The sequence below is a fragment of the Camelus bactrianus genome, chromosome 2 (genome assembly GCF_048773025.1).
Source record: "Camelus bactrianus isolate YW-2024 breed Bactrian camel chromosome 2, ASM4877302v1, whole genome shotgun sequence".
In the NCBI taxonomy this organism is placed as follows: Eukaryota; Metazoa; Chordata; class Mammalia; order Artiodactyla; family Camelidae; genus Camelus; species Camelus bactrianus.
Genome location: NC_133540.1, coordinates 45,438,185 through 45,459,695, shown reverse-complemented (window position 1 = coordinate 45,459,695; position 21,511 = coordinate 45,438,185). Strand labels below are relative to the sequence as shown.

Here is a 21,511-nt window from a genome sequence, read left to right as displayed (position 1 = left end):
ATAACTAATGGTCAACAAAGCCCACACAAGGCAGATATTTTGTAATATGCTAGCTTTTTTCAGGATCAGGGCTTAAACAGAGTTAAAATTTCTAGACTGAACCCAGCATACATAAACAGGGAGCTATTTGGCTTAAAGTTAATTAAATTAATACACAATTAAAGTTTTCTAACTGTTATTTATCATAAAACTCAGAGGAAGGGGAGAAAGACTAGTGAGACAGATTCCTTTATATGGAAGTAATATAAGGAACTAAGATTACAGGCAGAGAATTAAAATTAACTACATTCAAGTTGAAAAGCAAAAAATTTATATATGCTTTTTACATCATGACAAGGAAAATATGCCTTACATAAGGTTTTTGAGAACATCTGTATGCTTGATTAATACTGCATTAAGAAAAACAGGTTACATAATACAATTTAGGTAAAAACAAAATAAAACTTACGTTTCAAAAAGGGCAAAGATAAACAGAATCACGAAAAACAGAACATTGCTGGCCACAACAGCAACTTGATCAATATTTCCTTGAGGGGCTTGAATTTCATCTGTACTTGCTATAGTAAACAAAAGAAAAATTACATTATTTACACATTCAATTTTTCTTACAACATTATTAAGTGGTGTAAAAATTATATGTAGCGAATTCAACAACTAAACATTCAAAATCATTTTTTACACTTCGAAGCAGTTTAAAAGTAATGGAATTTACATGACAGAAATAATTTTTAAATGGCATTTAAAAGTAAAGTGAATTTTCTTCCCAGGACATACACTTCAATTCTGCTACCTACAGGAAATACTCAGATTTTCTACTTGTTGTCTTTCAATGAAAAATAGAACTGTGTTTTTATAGAATTCTATAAAATGATCTCAACTAAATACATGAGCTTTAAATTTCAGTTGCATTTTTGTCTACCTTACCTAAATTTTAAATTTATGAGGACTTCATGAAGACATCAAATAGTTTATTAAATCACTTCTTAATTCTGTGATTCACTTCAATGGATACATATTTTGAAATGGTATGTGAAATTAGTATTAGTAAATACCCTTGTTTTTACCACAATTTTAAGTCCTTACGTTATCATTTATATTTTTTGCTAAGAACCAACAAGATTTGATGGTGGTTTTATAAATTAGGAAGGCAAAATGTGTATATTCACTTAACTATGTAGTTAAGTAATACACTCAATATAAGCCATATCTGATATAATTGAGTAGTATGAAGCCATATACATGTATTTATATATACCCATCATGCTATTTTATAATTTACCCACTTATTCAGAGTAAACCAGGTAAGTAATACAAGAATGTATTCATTTATACAATCTTTAAGTGTATGTGTAGCAGCAACGGGGACAGGGTGACTTTCCTAAGACACGGTAAGTTTCTGTATTTTTTTTATATGAGTGCCTGCCTTTATATTTCAGGAGAAGTTCCTTCTCCAATAATAAGTGAGGTCCGGAAATAGTCTGCTATACTTGGGGGCAGTTAAGCACCTTGGACACTCGACAATGTTATGACCTCCCTTTCTAATCACACAAAGAAAACCGGTCATCTTTGTCCAGGTATTTTTCTGAGGTAGATTCTGGTCCTTGTGAGCCCTGTGTTATTTGGATAGGCCTCCCTGAATCTCAGTCACCACCTAGAAGTCAGTCTTTACTCCTTTGAATCGAATATCAACAATGCCCCATGTCAGTCTGGAGTTTACTTCATATGTGGTTAGTTTTCTGCAGCCTCCACCCAGTGCTAGCTTTGGTGGGGAAACTCAGAAATGTTGCATCCTAAATCACGGGGATTGACTAGGTATCCTAATTATAAGAATTTTAAGAAAATATTGCATTAGCATATTGATTAAAATACTATGTAATTGGAAATTCTAACCTTATCCCATGATAACATCTTTAATAATAGGAATAAACCTGATATATTTTATCTAGACATTGAAATTTAAAAATAATTTTTGTCTTATTAAAATTATTTTGAAGAACCTAGAAATCTTATGAAAGAAAATAGATCTCTCTTTTCTAAATTCTCATTTGTGCTTTAGATCAGGGCTGTCCAAGAGAACTGACATAATGGAAAGGTTCTTTCTGTGTACTGTCTAATACAGCTGCTAGTCACATATACCCACTGAGCACTTGAAATGTCGCTAGTGTCAATAAATTTAAATAGCCAAATGTGACTAGTGGCTATAGTACTGAATGGTATAACTGTAAGTCTTTGCTACTCAAAGTGTGGTTCATAGACGAGTAGCATCAGCTCATGTGGAAGCTTGTTATAAATGTAGGCTCTCCTCACTCAGGCCTCACCCCAGGCCTCATTACTCAACCAGAGCCTGCATTTTAGCAAGGTTCCCAGGCACTATGTAAGCACATTAAAGTCAAAGAAGCAAGGATCTAGATGGTAATCCCCTTCAATTTGTGAAAGATTTTGCTTATTGCCCTTTAACCTCATCCTCTTTAACTAGCTCATTCCCTTTACCTGATAGGTCCTTTAAGTTAGCAGCCTAGTTTTCACCTTTTCAAAAAAGGAGCTTATACCCACGGCTGGCACTTCCTCACCATTCATTCTTTCTGTCTTTTATTTTGAAAAGTTTTAAATATATCATTATATATCTATGTCCTAGATTCAATTGTATTTTGCCACACTTGATTTATTTACCCCTTCCTTTCCTCTTTTCCCTCACTCTCTCTTTGTTGCTGTACTGCTTTCCTCTGGATGACCCCCAAATTTGTATCTCTAGCTTCGATCTCTATTGCTAACATTAAAAACACCTCTGGAATTTTTCAACTGTTCTAATGTAGCATTACATTTGGCTTAATCCAAATTGAAATCACCTTTTATCTTTTCAGCCAGTATCCCTTCTTAAATTCTTGTTCTCTTTCATACTTTTAATTATCCAAAATCAAAACCTGGCAGATATCTTCAACTCCCTTAGTCCTTATATTCCCTATCCAATCTGTCAAAAACCTTCAAAACCTCATATCTATTCCTTCTCCATTCTCAGTTACTGCCGTAGTTCAAACCTTCACATATCTGGATTAGCCTCACATGGAATCTGACTATTGTCACACTTCTCCTTACTTCAAAACTTGCTAGAGCTCCTCACCACTCTGCTCTCCACCCTACTACTTTTAACTTTACCTTCCACTAGTTTTGTTGTGAAAATTAAATAAAATAGCTATCAAAAAACTTGGTAAAATAACACTTTCTTTTTCACAACTTCATAAACTCCTTGAGGGCAAGGACTAGATGCATTTTTTTTTTTTTTACAAGGGGGACACTCCCCAAGAAGAACATAGTTGGTATTTAAATAATGCTTTATTTAGTAAAATATACCTGCTTACCAGATTGGGTACCTATTTATGAGTCAGAGAAAGATCTAAAGGATAAAAATGTGCATTTATAGAGTATACCAAAAGAATAAAAATACAAAAGAGAAACCATACTTATTTCCATGATTAAGGGAACAAAGAAATGCTTGAAACAGAAAGATACAAAGTAATTTTGGTAGCAAAATACTGATATCATTTCAAAGATCTCAAGGATTTTAGGATATTGGCTCTTTGAAAATAAGATTTAGCAATGGTTTTAAGCTTGTCGATTATGAACACCAAATGACTATCTAGAAATCAATTTAGGTAACTTTTAGCTTTGAAGATCTTCCCCAATTATCCATTGTATTATCCTCAGAAGCAAAATCCAAGTAAATACCAAACAGACAGAATCATTAGAAACACTTTGTAATATTATAGTAACTTAGTCAAACAGGTTAATAGTACCTTCTTCAAAATTAACATTTTTACACTGTCGTCCTGAGTCATCCACACGATGTTCTCTTAAAAGAAAAACATAAATAGTGTATCCATGAAAGGCTTAGTATAATAGATAAATGGTTTTAATTTATTATAAGCTATCTTGTCTATCTTTTCACATTCTGATAGTTTCTTTTATTGCCTTCTGAGTAATAAAATTATTACCAATGAGATATAACCAATAAAATTTAAAAGATATGTTACAATTATTATATTATCAGAGAAGATGAAAAAATACTCAATTCATCCAAAAGCATAAATAATCTATTTTAATCAGTATTTTAAGTTTTTCAATGATTTTTAACATGAGTTATGATTGTTTCTGGACTCTTGGATAAACTCTCTAAAGGAATATAAAGTAGTTTCATAAAATTTCTTCTAATACATAAAAGAGAGAAACATTACAAGCAACTTCTGTATTTAAGGTTGATACTAATCATTAATCTACTTAAAATGTAGCTTTCATGCCATTCCCCTACTTAGAAACTTACAGTTAGTAAATCAAGACCAAACCTTGAATCTTCAAAAACCTTATAATGTTTTCATTCATTGTCTATTATTTTAGTTATGAGTAACACATGCATTAGCTGATCGAAAAATAAGAACACAGCTATAGGCATCAAAAATCAAATAAAGACATCATAGAAATAATAATTCTCTAATAATGATAACCCTTATTTAATTTCACAATCTACAAAAGTAGTTTTATCATTTCAATCTAATTACCTTAATATTGTAAGGATCAGAATAATATTTAAAATTCCCAGGAAGGCGCCAAGTAAAACTGGTGCTGTGTACATGTTAATCTGCAGCTTAATGGTATCCCATGTCACGCCCTTTTCTCCAATGAGTGCAAAACAAGTCTGAAAAACTTATTAAAATAAAATGTATACAGATATTATATGGGAGGCACAGGCTAAACTAAATGTGAAAAACATTTACCACAAAATTGGAAGTAACACTATGGAATCATCCATCTGCATCAGGCATCTCAATAAGGATAAGAAAATTGGTTCTTGAGGGGGAGAGGCAAAAAATTCACTCTTTTTCTGTATAAAGCACAGATATGCATACAGTACAGAAAAGACATTTAACACAGATCTGTGGTATTAAAATGTCATGGGATGGAATGATTAGGAAAAAAAGGCCTAAAAAGCCTCCTTAGGGAGATAATAATGAAAAAACTGATTGAGAAGCACTGATGTAAATGCATTCGCAAGGGATTATATCTAACGTAACTTGTCTGTACCTTTTTTTTAAATACCTCCATAGGAAATTTAACTTATACAATTCCTTCCATAAATAAATTATTAAAGTTTAATCAATTTGATTATAAGAAAATGCCACATTTCAACTCAATATTTTAAAATATTACTATGTATATGGTATTTAAATTATATATATCTAATATCATTTTAAATTTGGATCTGTGGCAAAAATCGCATTACAAAAGTACTGGTTTGCTCTCCTGATTGAGATTCCATATCTGGCTTTGCCAATACTTTACATGTAACCTTAGGGTGAGGATTAAGTAAAATACTGCACTTAAAGTACTCAGAACAGAGTCTAGCAGTTAGGAAATGTTAGTACTTATTGATGTGTTTATTGTTGGAAAAGTCATCTAATCTTTTCAGGCCTACATTTTATCATCTTTACTCCAAAATGTTTAAGTGAATAATCTTTAAAATGCTTTTTAGATGGCCAAAATATTTACTGAGAACCCAAGCCTATACCAGGTACTGTGCTAGATACCAAGGGTAGAGTGGTAAATTAAAGAAGACTCAGACTATGTCCTCATGTATTTTATAATAAGGCAGTAGGTTCAATTATTCTAGATTTCTGCTTATATTTTATTCCAGAATACTAAACTGAAATATTAGATTTTGGTGACTGATGAATTATTCTCTTCTGTGAAAGAGAAGAAGTAACAGAAATAATAGAAACCGGAGTGGGGTTGGGGTGTTAATGATGAAGTAAACTGAGTTGGATTCAAATTCATGATATTCATAACTGCGATATTAAAAGCATGGGCCATATGGCTTTTCAATGTTATTCTAGGAACAAAAAGTTAATTTTTCTACTCATTTAGCAGAAAATTAATTGGCCTTAGGAAAATACTGAATCTCATTAATATATTTTTATACTCAGCTAAAGTATGAAAGCTTGGGAAGAGGACAAGAATAGCAAATCTATTTTAAACTCTCATTTTCTTCTATCATTTTCTTCAACCTTAGAAAAATCTTAATAGTATGGGCAAAATGCAAAAGGCAAAAGGGTAAAGAACTTCCTCAAATTACTTTCCTCAAATCTTTCAGTTAAAAGAATTTTGTTTCTAATAAACAGGAAGAAAAGCAAACTCTTGCTGAGATGTTAAGCTAAATGATTATCTGACAGAACACACACTTTGGAATCAGACAGTTAGGTTTGAACCTCAGATTTTTAATTTACTATCAGGGTGACCCTGGATAATTTACTTATATTCTCTATGCCTTGGTTTCTTAATCAGTACAATGGGACTAACAGCACTTAATTTAAAGAGTAAGAGTTAACACATATAAAGAGCCTAGCCTGGCTGCTGGATCAAAAAATACCTGTTTCCCTCCCTTTTCTTCAGCTAAGAGGTTTAATACTTGGATTTCATTTAACATTTGAAACTCAAAAGTTTCCCAATTCAAATTCAAGTAATGACAAGGGAAGAATACTTACCTGGACCTAGAATAAAACCTAATGCTTGACATGCACTTGTGTTTGCCATAGAACTTGTTCTTTCCTGAAGAGATGTAGCACCAGCAATATATGATCTAATAACTGCTACATTTCCTAAGAAAAGACATGATAACTCAAAGTAAAAGAAAATATTCTTCCATTTATGAAGTTCAAATTAATTTGGCTCTATGCAGAAGAGGAAATAATAATCTACAGTACAGTCACCACTTCCGTTTTATGATTACACAGGCATATATAGTGAACAAATGCATCAATTAATGGGAAATATTACTTGTAGAAATACGAAAACACAGTTAAAGATTTGAATGAATGAAAAAAATGGCATTTCAGGAATGGTAAACTTTTTTTTCATCATTAAACACTAAGAAAGTATTGAGTGAATGGTATACTTCTAATTACCACACTATTTTAAAAAGAAAGATGATACACACTCTGCATGCTGAGACCTGTAACATAAGAAACAGAAATAATTTAACTCAAAACAACTTTGTTGAGCACTTATTATGTTGAAGAGACTCTACTAGGGACTACAGAATATTTTTAAAAGTCATAAATTGGTGGGGGGGGCATATAGCTCAGTGGTAGGGCACATGCTTAGCCTGCACAAGGTCCTGGGTTCAATCCCCAGTACTTCCAATCAATCAATCAATCAATAATTTTTTAAAAAATTATAAATTGTCTTCACTTACAATAAATTTGCTATCTAGTTGGTGATAAAGGATGAAAACAGTGCAAAACAACATATAAGCAAATGCCAGAGACATGTTAGAGAAAGGAAAGATCTGTTAAGGGGTAGGGTAAACCTTCATGGAACATGTGAAACTTGAACTAAATCCTAAAGGATGAAGAATGATGGGAACAGAAGATAGAAACTATAGGTAATGGGAACATCAGGAGAAACATCATGAGTAAAGGCAAAATGACAGGACAGATATTTGTCTATTTGCAATGAGACACCTGTATATTAAATGTGGTATATGAAACTGAGAAGGGGTGACACCAGGTGAGAGATACATATAAATGTCAGGATGAACAACCAAACATATACATACAGACAGATTACCTGCTCCAAATCCCACCAATCCTCGAGCAACCAACATGTAGTATTTATTATGAGAAGCTGGAACGTGGACATATGCATAGAGGCAGTTGGCTCCCACCGAAATGAGAGTTGAAACAATAAGAGGTTCTTTTCTTGGTCTATAATTAGACCACAAACCAAATATAGGTGAAGCTACCATTTGGCCAAGACTAAACGAAGCAATAACCCAGCCCAAAAAACTTGCATCGGCTGTCTGATCAATCTGCAGGAAAAAAGATTACAATGCTTTAAAAATTCTTATCCAAGAAAAGTAAAGTTTAAAATCTAAATACATTTTTCTGACCAGTAACATTTCTTATTAAAAGAATTTAAAAAAATAATTCTAGTATACTTAAGTTTTGTAACACCCTTACTTATAGTGAGGAATTCAAACTTCTGACATTACAATTAAATGTGCTAACAATTCACTATACACCTGGAAAAATGCTTAAGAAACTTCATCTTTTAGAGCAATTACAGAAATTCTGTATCATAAAAATCTTGTTTAAAAGATAATCACATTATATACCTTATAATAACATCATAACAATAATATGCCAATCTTTAATTCTTGTAAGTACATTTAGGCTTAACACTCTAAGTTAAACAGCCATTAGCACTATGAATCTATCTTTTTAAACTGGGTACAATAATTAAATGCTTAAAGAGGATAATAAAATTTCTCCCATTATACCTATTAATAATTCTTCCTTTTAGCATAGACAATTCAGGATTTTACCAAAGAGGGTCTATATATCATGATGAATGTTGAAGGAAGAATCAAATGATTAAAGCTCAGAAAATAAAATACTTTCATAAAATAGAAAAATTTAGCTTACAAAAGGGACTATAGAATAAATCAATAGATTGTGTTTTTTTTAAATATGGTAGGCTATATATATACATTTGGAAAAATAAGAACCATTAAATTTTAGGAAGTAAGTTTAAAGATATATAGGTTAAGAGGTACAACAACTTAATAAGGAAAACCATGGCCTTTTCTTCTCTAAAGATATCTAAATAGCTTAAAAGGAAGATATTTAGGTATAATTTTTTTTGTGGGGAATGAGAAATAAGAGTGAACACGTATAACAACTTTATGTCATAAATTTAAAAATTAATTTTCAAAAAGCAATGAAAATTCAATTTTAATGTTAAATGTCTAGTAGTTAGAAAGCAAAAGGATAAAAGTATCTTTTCAGGATATCAGTTAATAACAGTCAAGTGACCCTTTCACAGACAGAAGTGAGCTGACTCCTGACTCCTGGAGATGACTCTAATAATTTTAACAATATTTGCTACTGTAATTTGATATTATTCTTTACAGTGAATGACTGGAAAACTGGAATCTGCTAGAGTTTTGCTAGAATTGAAACATGGAAGTTAAATGGTTTGGGAGATATAGGTCTATACTACAACAGAAGGTATCAATTTAGTAACTGAACTGTTATCTGTGCTCCTGTGTGTTTCTCTCTTACAGAAATAACAGCATCTTGTTTCTGGTCCTCTGGCCACCACTAATGACCTCTATCATACTGTTTTCAGGATAAAATCTAAACCACTTATTATGAAAAACCAGCTCACAAGCTGGCCACTCTAACCTCATCTCTCTGTATGCTCCCTCAACTCAGTCCTAACTTCTAGTCAAACAGAACTGTTTGATATTTCCAAAATGAGTCAAGCTTTTTGCTTCCAGGCCTTTGCAGAGGTTCCTCTACTGCCTCTTCCATCAGGAATGCCTTTCTAACCTCCCACTCCCCAGCCCGGACCACTCCTTCAGGATCAATTTCTATAGGTCTTCAAACTCAGCTCAGGAATAACTGATTTTGGAAAGATTCCAGGATCTCTTTAGTCTAGATTAGCAACATCTCCCAAGCACTCACATCTGTCTGTCTGTGTCTGTCTGTGCATAAGTCTCTTGTCCCTGTGTCTTCTGCCCCTCTCTCTCTGACCCCCTTCCTCCCTCACACTTCTTTGCTCACACTTGCTCCCCACATGTACACTGCCCCGTACTTTTAGACTTGTACTTTAACACTTATATGATAATTATCTGTAAACTTGTTGGTTTTACACACTTCAGTGGAAGTTAGATCTACATCTTCTCTTAAAAAAAAAAAAAACCCAGTGCACAGTATTGAATTTCAAAACATTCTTCTCTAAATATGTTAATAATGTTGACAAAGTCAAAGTTCTAGAAATCTTAATGCTTTGCTATGGGAGTTGAGACATTACTATGGGTGTTCCAAGCCTCTTCAACTATTTAATTATAGATTATTATTTATTCATTCAATTAACAGTCACTGAGACCTCTGTGACAAAACCTGTGTAAGGCAATACAGACACAAAAATGAGTAAACACAGTGCCCGCATAAATGAGTTTCCAAATCAGGTTCTACTTATCTGATTCTGAAAAATCTTCCTTTTGAGTAGGTCAGGAAAAAAACCAGCATGCTTTAATTCTTTATCTGTCAAATAGGGCTAACTTCACAGAGCTGTTATAAGAATTATTTAAGTCAATATAACGTCAACATCAGTATAAGGTATGCACTAAATGAATGTTACCTATGCAATTTAAAAATTAGTATTTCTTAGTATTTTGTTTTTACTGATATGTCAGTTTTATTATAACTCACGCATGACTATTTCCACTATATACCTGAGTCTATAGAATAACCTACCATTCCAATTCAAAATCTGGGTTTAAGAATATGAGTCTTCCTGGAAATCAACCACAACTCTGGACAATATAGCCTAAGGAATCATTGGCTGATAGCTGTTTATCAGGCAGGGGCAGAAGCACAAGTCAGAGATTCATAGTAATGCCAAATTCCTTTCAGAAAGATAGTTGTTTGTTTGTTTGTTTGTTTTTTAAGATTTTTTGGCCTAGCTTTTTCTCTTTCTCACAGATGGCTTTTAAGCTAAGTAATATTTGGCAACATGCTATTATAAAAGAGACAGTAGCCTTAAATTAAGAATGAAAAATTTTAAGGTAGTAGGTAGTTTAAGTTAATTTTCAAAATGGCAATGAAAATGTGGCACTAAATCACTAAAAAGTAAAGTCTGGAATTTTCTTCTTACATTTCTTTTAAAAGACAGCATAAGAAAGTAGCATTTTCAAAAAGTTAAAAATTCATAAAAACCAAAAAAACTAAAGTGAAATAAACATCAATAAATTTCTTATATAATAGGTTATCATTTTTAAACCTTAAGTATTTGCCAGATATGTCTACTATTTTTGTTGAAGCCACCTGACCATTTTAACAATCTAGCAGGGATGTTAGGTGAACTCTCCGTAACACAGTTACAACACTCAATGCTAAATGTTAATGATAAAAGGATATGGAAGCACATAGGAAAACCTTCTAACCCAAATGGGGGTGAGGGGCAGCAAGAGAAGGCTTTTCAGAAGAGGTAACATTGGAGCAACACCTTGGAGAATTAATTAAAAATAGTGAGGAGGAAGGGAATGACAGAGGAAAGGTGAGATGGTAGGAAGGAAAGCATTCCAGAAAAAAAGGAGAAAAATGTGTAAATAACTGAGGACCTTAGGTTCATCCAAGCACATATGTCTAACAAATTTCTGGCTTTCAATCTAATATGGTGAAGGCTTAGGAGTAAGGCTAAAACACACACACACACACACACACACACACACACACACACACACACACACGTCCCTCTGGAGAAAACCAAAACATAAGGAGCAAGTTGATAAAGAAAAATACACAACAGAATTTTTTTGCCAGGGTGGGGGTGGGGGGTTTGCAGCGGGTAATTAAGTTTATCTATTTTTTTTTAAATTTTTTTTAATGGAGGTACTGGGGATTGAAGCCAGGACCTCATGCATGCTAAGCATACACTACCACTGAGCTATATATACCCTCCCCCCAAAAGAATTTAAGAATAAAGCATTAAGAATAATGTCATGGAAGTAGGAGAGGGTTTCAAGAAGTAGAGAGAGGACAACAATGTCAAACACTACCCAAAAGTCACCTGAAGTAAGGACTGAAAAGTATCTAGTATTTAGTGAGCAATTAAGTCCCTGGAGACCTCATCAAGAGCAGTGTCAGGGGAGCAGAGGAGTTAATCAGAATGTAGCTGGTTAAGGAGTGAGTAAGAGTTAGGAAGTACAGAGGAACTTCTTTAAGAAACTTAACTGAAATATTGTTATCAATTAAGTATGTCTCCAACTTACTGATTTTTAATAAGGTCATTAGTGGAGTTTTAAGACAGAATTGACAGATATTTACACAATGTTATAAGCCAATATATATTTTTTAAAGATAGAATTGACAGGACTTGATCACTTGATAACCAAACTTACCTATCTAGTAACCACAGCATCAACATACATATATTATCTATTCTTTTTACAATGTCACCTGATAACCCAAATTAATTCTATACGAAAGCATGTAATTATTCCATAGAAATATTATTTATACATTTTAGGAATTCAGACTATGTCTAGTTTAGTTGCCTTTTAATTAGGGAGGGGGTATTGATGGGCTGGGAAGGTGGCTAGTAAGTAGCTGACTATACATCTGCATTTGCCTGGGACTGTCTGGGTATATACGACCCTATTCTCCTGCTATAGCACTCCTTTCACTGCAAAAGCGTGCTGCTTTGCACAATAAAGCATATGATCTCCTTATTTACAAGCCCCTTTGAGGAATTATTATCTTAAATTATTCTAATAACAATTAAGTTAGGATACCAAAGAGAGCCTCTAGAAAAGTCTTAGCTACATAAGTGTTACTATTATGACAGCTACTTAAGAGAAGAATAGATTGAAGTGCACAAACCTTTTGGAGATATGGCCATATTGACATTATCACGATAGAAAATCCTGTGAAGATGCAAATTCTGTTATTTATAATAATTTCATCACTACTTTTAGATATAATGTTTTGAACTACACCATGGATTTTAAAATATCATTCTGAATTTACAAATTTATGATCATAAATGTCTAAATTTATTAAGCAATGGGGTTTTATCAGGAGGAAAATAAATTTTAAAGGCTTAAAAAATTACATATAATTATAGTCCCTGACCATAATCAACATAATAAAAGCAGAGGATCTATTTCTGCTTATTCACATGCCTTTTTTGTAAATGAAAATTACAATGGCTTTGTTAAGTTTTTATAGCAGAAATGAATGGAGGAAAGGCCACTTTGTTACAGAGGAAGTGCTAGACTTCTAAAATGTTGTTTGGAAGAGATGATGACTACATGGAGGCCTAGGAAGAAGGAAAATTATCTTTAAAAGAGACAGTCGCTATAAAAAACCAGGTTGCGGATATCTTAGAAAATTCATTATCTCTGCTAGCTTTTATTGCTTGAGAACTGTAATGATAAAGTCGAATGCTGCTTGTAAATTTTAAATGGTAGGCACATCCAATCAAAATTCTATAAAGGTAATTAAAAAAACAGCTCTATTAAGACATAATTCACATAGAATTCACCTATTTTAAAGAGTACAATTTAATGGTTTCAAGTTTCCCAGATGAGTGCAACCATCACTACAGTCAATTTTAGAACATTTTAGTTCACTTCCAAAAGAAACCTTGGACCCTTTAGCTATACCCTGCTACCCTCCAATCTTCCCCAAAAAGCCCTTAAGCAACCATTAATCTACTTTCTGTCTCTATAGATTTTCCTATTCTAGACTTTCATAAAAATAGAATCTTTTTGTGTCTGTCCGGCTTCTTTCTTTGCATACTTCAAGGTTCATCCATGTTGCAGCAGTATCAGTACTTCATTCCTTTTAAAAAGTCTATTTTTATAAATAATTTATTCATTTCATTTTAGTGTATTATGAATTAACACATTGACTCTGATGAAAAAACTGTTCAAAGAGTCAACGAATATTTGAAAATAAGTCTACTATCTCACAATCGAGCATTTCCAAATGCAAGTTTGTGTGCCGAATGCACAGCGAGGCCAAAATGTGGGCGTTTGGAGCAGAAAAAGGTTTATTGCTGGGCCAAGCAAGGAGTATGGGTGGCTTGTGCTCAAAAACTCTGAACCCCCCAATGGTTTGGGGGGAGAAGTTTTTACAGGCAAAACTTGACGTGAAGGCTGCAGCGTATGTGACCTTCTTCTGATTGGCTGGTGGTGAGGTAACAGGGCAGTGTTCTAGGAATCCTGTGGTTAGCCTGAAGTTATCATCCTCCACCTGAGTGGAGGAGGCCTCAGTTCCTGCAGAAGAACTCAAAGGTACTGTTATGTAATATTCCATGAGTAGGAACAAGAACCTTGCCCACTTGCTGCAATTCTTGACTCCTCCTTCTTAGTTTCTGCATTCCTTCCCTTGCCTGATAAGAAGCTCTTTGAATCTGCCCTTTGGAACTCAGGGAAGGTCAAGGAGGCTGAATGAAACCTATTTGCTACAAACAAACGGGGACACAGAATGGATCTGTACCTGGGAGGGCCCCACAGGATCCTGCTCCATTTCACAAGAAACTTGTAAACAGGTAAAATGTTTAACATGACAAATAAAATCTAAAGTTAAAATAATTTTTTGCTGTGAAATTTGAAACTATTACTTATATTTTAGATAATTGAGATAACTGAGTCCTAAAAATTTGAAGTATTTTAAATGAAAAACAATCTATTGCCAAGATTGCTACCTAAACAACATTCATTTGCCCCTTCCTCCTTCCTGATAGAAGCCTGATTGTATTCAGGTATCCACCACTAATCCACAAAGCCTCAGGCTTCAAAGGAAACTGTTTCTACCCCAAATTCCAGAAGGTAGATCCTAATTAGTCTAAAAAATTCAATGGATGTAATCCCACTATTCTAGCTGATGATGGGTTTAGAAATTAACAGATAACCCAGTTCTGATCAGTGAGAAATGACGGGAGGTCTACTTTGAGACTACCAGGAAAGGACTCCTCATCTCTTTGGAGATTAAAAAAAAAAAAGTTCCTTTCAATCAATAAAAATTATCATGAAAAGATAAGATACCTGGAACTGTTGCTATAAACTTGCTATAGCCTAAGAATGAAGGCAATCTGTAGAAGAGGGCAAAACCAAAAACGTTACTCAGAAGTACAGTGAACTTCACCTGGAGTTGTCCCACTAGAGACATTAAAAAAAAGTAAATTACTATATAAGCCAATTTGAATCAACATTTTTTTGCTGATATTTGTAGAAGGTATAATAATAAACATACAATCCAAGATAAAATTATATTACAAATAAATGTTGAAAATATCCTTTATTTTGTACTTTTTCTTAGTTTAAGCTTTATTAAAATCTATTTTTACTCAATGTTGTGTCATGAACAAGACTGGCCAGTGAGAGGGAACAAGATGATGACCTGGGGTAAATAGAAAGGATATGGAAAACAATTTAGTAAAATGACTTTCACTAAATCCATCTCAGAGAAAGAAATCACTTGTAAAATTAGTGCATACAAACTCAGACAGTCTAAACTTGGAAAAAAAAAAAACTGATTCCCTAAAATATTCCTTTACAAATTATCACAGTGTTGAGATTTTCTATATAATTTCATTCCTTATCATTTTAACCCAATTACAGCTCTTAATATTAAAAAAATTTTTTCCTCATGAAGCTTTACTTTTTAGTAATTATATTTTCAGAAATAATGTTAATTGGTTAAAATATATCAAGCTACACAGATTAAGATTCTTGCTCTTTACTATTTGTATGCTATGTGTCAGTATAAAAGTCAAATGAGGTTCATAGGCAACAAAAGAAAAAAATAGATAAATTGAGCCACACCAAAATTTAAAACTTCTGTGAACCAAAGGACACAATCAGCAGAGAGAAAAGAAAAGTCCTGGAATGGTATCTATAAATCATATATCTGATAAGGGGTCAACATTCAGAATATATAACAAACTCCTACAACTCCACAACAACAAAAAAACCTGATTAAAAAATGCACAAAGGACTTTCTCCAAAGAAGATATACAGATGGCCAATATGCACATGAAAAGATGCCCAACATCACTAATCATCAAGGAAATACAAATTAAAATCACAACCACCTAATGGCTATTAGAATTACGACTATTAAATAAATATAAAATAAGAGTTGGTGAGGATGTGGAAAAATTTGAACACTGACTGTAATGAGAATGTAAAATAATGCAGCAGCTATGGAAAACAGTATAGCAGTTCCTTAAAAAAATTAAAAATAGAATTATCATATGATACAGAAATTCCACTTCTGGATGTATACCCAAAAGAACTGAAAGCAGGATGTTAAAGAGACAGTTGCACACCCATGTTCACAGCAGCTATTTATAAGAAACAAGATGGGGAATGAGCCCAAATGTTTATCAACAGATGAATGGATAAACAAAATGTAGGATATACCAAAGGGGATCAGAACATGCCACCCTAAAATATGCTGCTTTGGCATATTTATTATTTTGAGCTGAAGGCAACTAACAGACAGTAGACAAAGGAAGGGCTCTCTGCCCTCCCCATCTCTGCCGAAAAATCCTTGGTGCTCTCCAGTACCAGGAAGGAGAGAACATCCTTATCACTGGAGAAGGAAAGTCAACGCTGAGATGAGTCTGCACAAACAAACCTTACTAGAGTAACTCTCATCCTCCATTAGTTTCCCCCATGTATTTTCTAGTCATTTTCCCACAATTCACCATCCCTAGAAGCCCAAATCCTTTCCTTTATCTAGGTACTTCTCCACAATTACAGCCTTTCATTAAAATAGTATAAAAGTCTCTGAGTCTAACCATTTCTTTGGGTTTTCACTTCTTTTGTATGAAGCCTCCTGTGTCATGTAAAAATATTAACATTAAATAAATTTGTATGCTTTTCTCCTGTTGATCTGCCAGTTGTCAGTTTAATTTGCATGCCACAGGTACAGAACCTAAGAAGGCAGAGGAAATGTTTTCTTCTTCCCTACAAATTATACAACATAATATTATTTAGCCTTAAAAAGGAAGGAAATTCTGATACATGCTACAACATAGATAAACCTTGAAGATATTATGCTAAATGAAATAAACTCAAAAATTTAAAAATACTGTATGATTCCATTTGTATAAAGTATCTAATGTAGTCAAATTCATAGAAACAGAAAGCAAAATGGTGGTTGCCAGGGGCTGGGGCAAAGGAGTTGTTGTTTAAAGGAAACAGAGTTTCAGTTTTGCAAGATAAAAAAGTTCTGGAGATTGGTTACACAACTATGTAGATATATTTAACACTACTGATCTTAGAAATGGTTAAATGGTACATTTTATGTGACATGGTTTTTACCACAGTAAAAATAATTTTAAAAAATAAATGAGATTAAAATATGATATTTTATCTTAATTTTTTAAATTATGTATAATTTCTAATACTTACCTACACTGCTGAGAAACATAGTAAGATACAGAATCCTAATAGATCTCCATCGACTCTTATAATGCTCCTCAGTTTCTATAATATCCCATTCCCTAGGTGTAAAGAAGAAAAAAGTAGTATAAAGTTATCTCATTACATGCAAATCTTTCTGTGGCATAATTTTATTTTCTCTCTCCTGAAGGCATGAAAAGTATGTGATAGAGGTATAATTGATTTTTATTATACTTATTCATCTATCTATAAATAAGCATCATTTCTTTTAATTTCCATGGACTGTATTTATGCACCACTGTACACAGAAACTTGGGAGACATGTGGTAACTTGTAAAAGGCAACACATTTTGTGGACCAATTATTTTGCTACTGTTGGGATGGTACAAATTTATGACTCAAGAGTTCTGAAATTTGCTAAACTGACAAAATGTATAAAGTATATCAAAATAACTAAACTATCTACAACAATTAATCTCCTACAGGTGAGATACACAACTAGTAAGTATTAAAATATAATTATTGTCATCATTATGACATGTCCTACTTGATGACAGCAAAATGACTTTGCTGTAGGAAGATACTTTGGTTGGGTACTTTCAACAAAATTAATATAAAAGTGACACCAGGAAGGTCTGATGTGACCTAAGACATTCTTAGTCCTGGGACCTCCTGGAACACTTGCTCCAACACAGGTTACCAGACAAGTTCTATCAGAGGAACAAAGAGAGACCAAGGTCCCTTCAGACTGGATTGATCTTTCCTATAGTCTGTGACCTGGACTAACAGGAAGTGTATTAACCAGATAGCCTCCCTCTGAGAGGTGATACATTATTGTGTGTTCTCATTATATTTTCACATATGCATACAAAGAGAGTTAACAAATTTACCTCAAAATGAGCATGCTTTCAAATAATTAATAAGACAAGCACAATAGAGAAAATGCCTTATGTTCCAAGATTATTTTCTAAAATAGACCTGTTAAATTAGTCTTCAAAAAAGAAACTTTTTCTCCCCAGATGTGATGTGATTGGGAATGTTAGGGAATAAAGAAGAGAAACAGCATTTATTAGATTTACTCTGTACCAAGTATATTAGTTCCTGATGTAATACATATGAAGTGCTTAACAATGGATATGCCATTCCATAAAAATAGACTGTAATGTAACATACCTGAAAAATAGCAGAAATCCAGATGCCCATATTTGGAAATCAATATATTAGAATTTGGAATACATAATGCAGATAATTACATATCAGCAAAAGGTATACACCTGTTTCAGTCCCACAGCACTGGATCCTGGTATAACTTTAAAGTTCTGGGTTTCTATTATATTTTTAATGAACTCATTATTATTTTCTGGAGGTCAGAAATTAAACCAATAATCACAAGTAAGAACTATCATTAAAACCAGCCTGAAATTTTTCAAATAACTAACTTGCTCAGAACTTATCTACATCAGGAAAGAGAAAAAGCAAATAACTTAATTCTGAAAAAAATGTAACAAAATTGTTTGAGTGACTTTGACCTGATCTGAATCTCAGTCAAAAAAAATCTTGCCTCTTTTAATGACAGCTATTAAATATTGAAGGGATGATGGAAAATCACCATTTATACTCCATGTAATAATGGATGAAAGCAAAGATCATTAATGGATCCTAAAACAACTGGTTGAAAGGTCACAGGGCCTCTAAATATCACTCCACTGTCTACTTACTAATCACAAAACGGAAAGTGAGCCTTTATAATTGAGAAATATAGCAGTCACCCTCTTAACCAAGTGGTCAGGCTTGGCTTCTCCAAAAGTGGGATGGCCTGGCATCCAACGCCTCCTGACAGAATATATTAGGATGTTCTCAACATAAGCCATGGCAAGGATGTTCTTGCCAGGAATATTTGACCAGAATCTATTCTGAAACAGTCCACAAATACAGAATGTGAGATCTTGTGAAGAAAACAGAAAATTGGCCTAGACTTCCCACAGGATTCAATGTTGGGAAAAACAGAAAGAAAAGGTCAGGGGATCGTTTTAGGTTGCAGAAATCTAAAAAGACATAAGGATTAATGTATGAACATTAATTGGATCCTGGGTTTTTTTTTTTTTTTAGTAGCTATAAAGTACATTTTTGGAACAACTGGAAAAATTTGAGCACAGACTGTATAGTGCATGACATTTTGAATAGTACTGTATTTTTAGCTGTGGTAACAGTGATACAGTTTGTAAAAGAATGTCTATGTTTGAGGGAGATGCAGGCTACAGACTAAAATACATAGGATAAAGTGTCATAATGTCTGCAACCTACGTCGGGGTAGTTTGGCAAAAGAGGTGTGCGTGTGTAGAAAGAGAGATTTGAGCAGTGTGAAAAGGCTAACAATGACAGGGTAATCACGTGTTCACTGCACTATTTTTCAACTCTTCTATGGATTAAGAATGTTTCAAAATAAAAATTTTTACTTTTCTTTCTTTTTAATTCAAAAAGTTTAACTCTTATAAAGAAATGTATCTTTCTTCCTTGTTGGAGACAGTAGGAACATAAAGAATGTAACTGTCCTTCAATGAAGTTATCATTTTCATAACATTTTCTTAACCTTGATGATTCAACCAACTGTGTCACATGGCTGAGAGTAAGTTTCCAAAGGCTTCTTTCTTGTATCACCAGGGCACAGGAAGGAATGCTGCATTCCAGGGTGATTTGTTTTAACTTTTTGATTCTTATTATCATTGCTGTATCTGGTATTAGTTCTCCATTTGAGATTCTCCAAGTAAAACTGCAATGCTAAAGGATTTTGCCCTGTCCAACATTTTCACTACAAACTATATCTCAAATGATAGCATGCTTACCAAACTTGTGACTTAAAAAGTAGGAGGAATACATGATATACTAGAGTAAACTGATAACCAAAATAAGTTAGATAATAATTAATAGGAATAAGTAAAAAGTGCCATAATTAGTTTCAATAAATCAAGATCTAATACAAGGATTCTTGGGTAAACAACAGTACTTTATTTGTAAACAAAGACTCTGGATTTACTGAGGGGAAAAATAAAATTATACTTTTATCAGAGAGAGCATATGTAAACTAATGAAGAGGAGAAAAGAACCCATATTGAAAGAGGAAAGAAAAAGAGTGTGTGGTCACTGATAGAATAGTGTATAATTGTGTAAAAGTTATAGAAATTAGAAAACAGAAATAAACTGAGAACATTCTACCAAGATATCTTCTATATGACCATAAGTTCTAGTAATATTTATTTTAAGGAGACCAGGCTAAGGTTGCAAAGAAAAATTTTAAGCACTGTAATATTTTAGGATATTCTAATAGAGGGATCAGCAGACTATAGTCTGTAGGCCAAACCCAGCCTACCAACTGTATGGCCCATGAGCTAAGAATGGTTTTTGCAGATGAGTATTTGTGATCAATTTGATGATAAGAAAACATTAACTCTGAATTCCAAAACAAACATAATGCCACTCCCCTCAAAGAATTCTACTTCTCTCATTATTAGACTTGTATTAAAAAAAAGTACTCATTAATTAGTACATTTTAAATTACTGCAAAATTTTGTGAAAATTTGTTTTCTTTCTTGGTATCTAAGTACTTACTTAATAACTTTAATTTTGCCTCTTGGCCTGCAAAAGCCAAAAATATTTACCATCTGGACCTTTATAAAAAAAAGCCTGTGGACCCCTGTTCTCTTAAACTCTATGGACAGGGTCAGTGGGGATCACTGAGGACTCACCAGCAAATTAGAGCCAGTCTTCTTGGTGAGGAAAGGTCAGTAGGTGAACCAGACTCATGTTTCCACAATTTATTCAAAGTGAACAGGGCTTGGCAACTAGTTTTACATATGCTCCCTTTATTAGGGAAACTAATTATGTTTTTAAAAGCAGTATACTTATTGAATTATTCTCAAAATACTCCCTTTTTATTTTAAAAATGCTAAATTTAGAAAACAAATCAAGTATTGTTTATGGACAGATCATGTGAACTTAGAGGGACCCTAATGAGTATCAATTACTTGGACATAATTGCAACTGAGAGTAAGAAAAAAATTTCCTTTTTTAAGTAGGTTTATTTGGACAAAGCGACAGAATGTACCATAAGACCACATCTAACCGTAACTCAAGGATCCTGAAATCTACCTGGGAAAAAAACAAAAACTACAAAGAAGCAAAAAGGACACTGAGAAAACCAGAGTCCCAAAGTCCATGTACTCAAGTTCATGCACTTTATTAATACTAGAGATCTTTAGCTTTCAGTTAGACCTTCCATGTTCTAACTACCCACAATTCTATTAAGTTTAGATACATGATTTCCAAATCCACAGTAAAATATAAGTCCCAAAATAAAGTTGGGAGAAGAGAGGTTTGCAGACAGCCATAAAAACAGAGGTTCCCAACAGATAACAAAAACGTGATGAGAATAGCCTGCAGGCAGAAAAACTAAAAAGCAGACATGGAAAGTAGAGCAGTGTAGAACATATTAGTATAGAAGCAAATAGTCACAAATGCCTTAGGCTGGAGGATGTCACT

At 33.3% G+C, this 21,511-nt stretch overlaps 1 protein-coding gene across 7 annotated transcripts in view; it reads right to left on the bottom strand.

The window, feature by feature from the left end:
* MFSD8 (major facilitator superfamily domain containing 8) overlaps nt 1-21,511 on the bottom strand; it is a 103,698-nt gene that overhangs the window by 29,864 nt on the left and 52,323 nt on the right. For all 7 annotated transcript variants that reach the window (XR_012511948.1, XR_012511936.1, XR_012511943.1 and 4 more), the window contains 7 exons: nt 16,985-17,076; nt 12,438-12,481; nt 7,615-7,855; nt 6,531-6,644; nt 4,551-4,695; nt 3,792-3,847; nt 449-557 (listed from right to left, as the gene is read on the bottom strand). Coding sequence is in view for 3 of the 7 variants with exons in the window: in XM_074378794.1 (XP_074234895.1) it covers nt 449-557; nt 3,792-3,847; nt 4,551-4,695; nt 6,531-6,644; nt 7,615-7,855; nt 12,438-12,481; nt 16,985-17,076 (801 nt within the window). In the remaining 4 variants the exon portion in view is untranslated. The remainder of the gene's footprint in view (nt 1-448; nt 558-3,791; nt 3,848-4,550; nt 4,696-6,530; nt 6,645-7,614; nt 7,856-12,437; nt 12,482-16,984; nt 17,077-21,511) is intronic.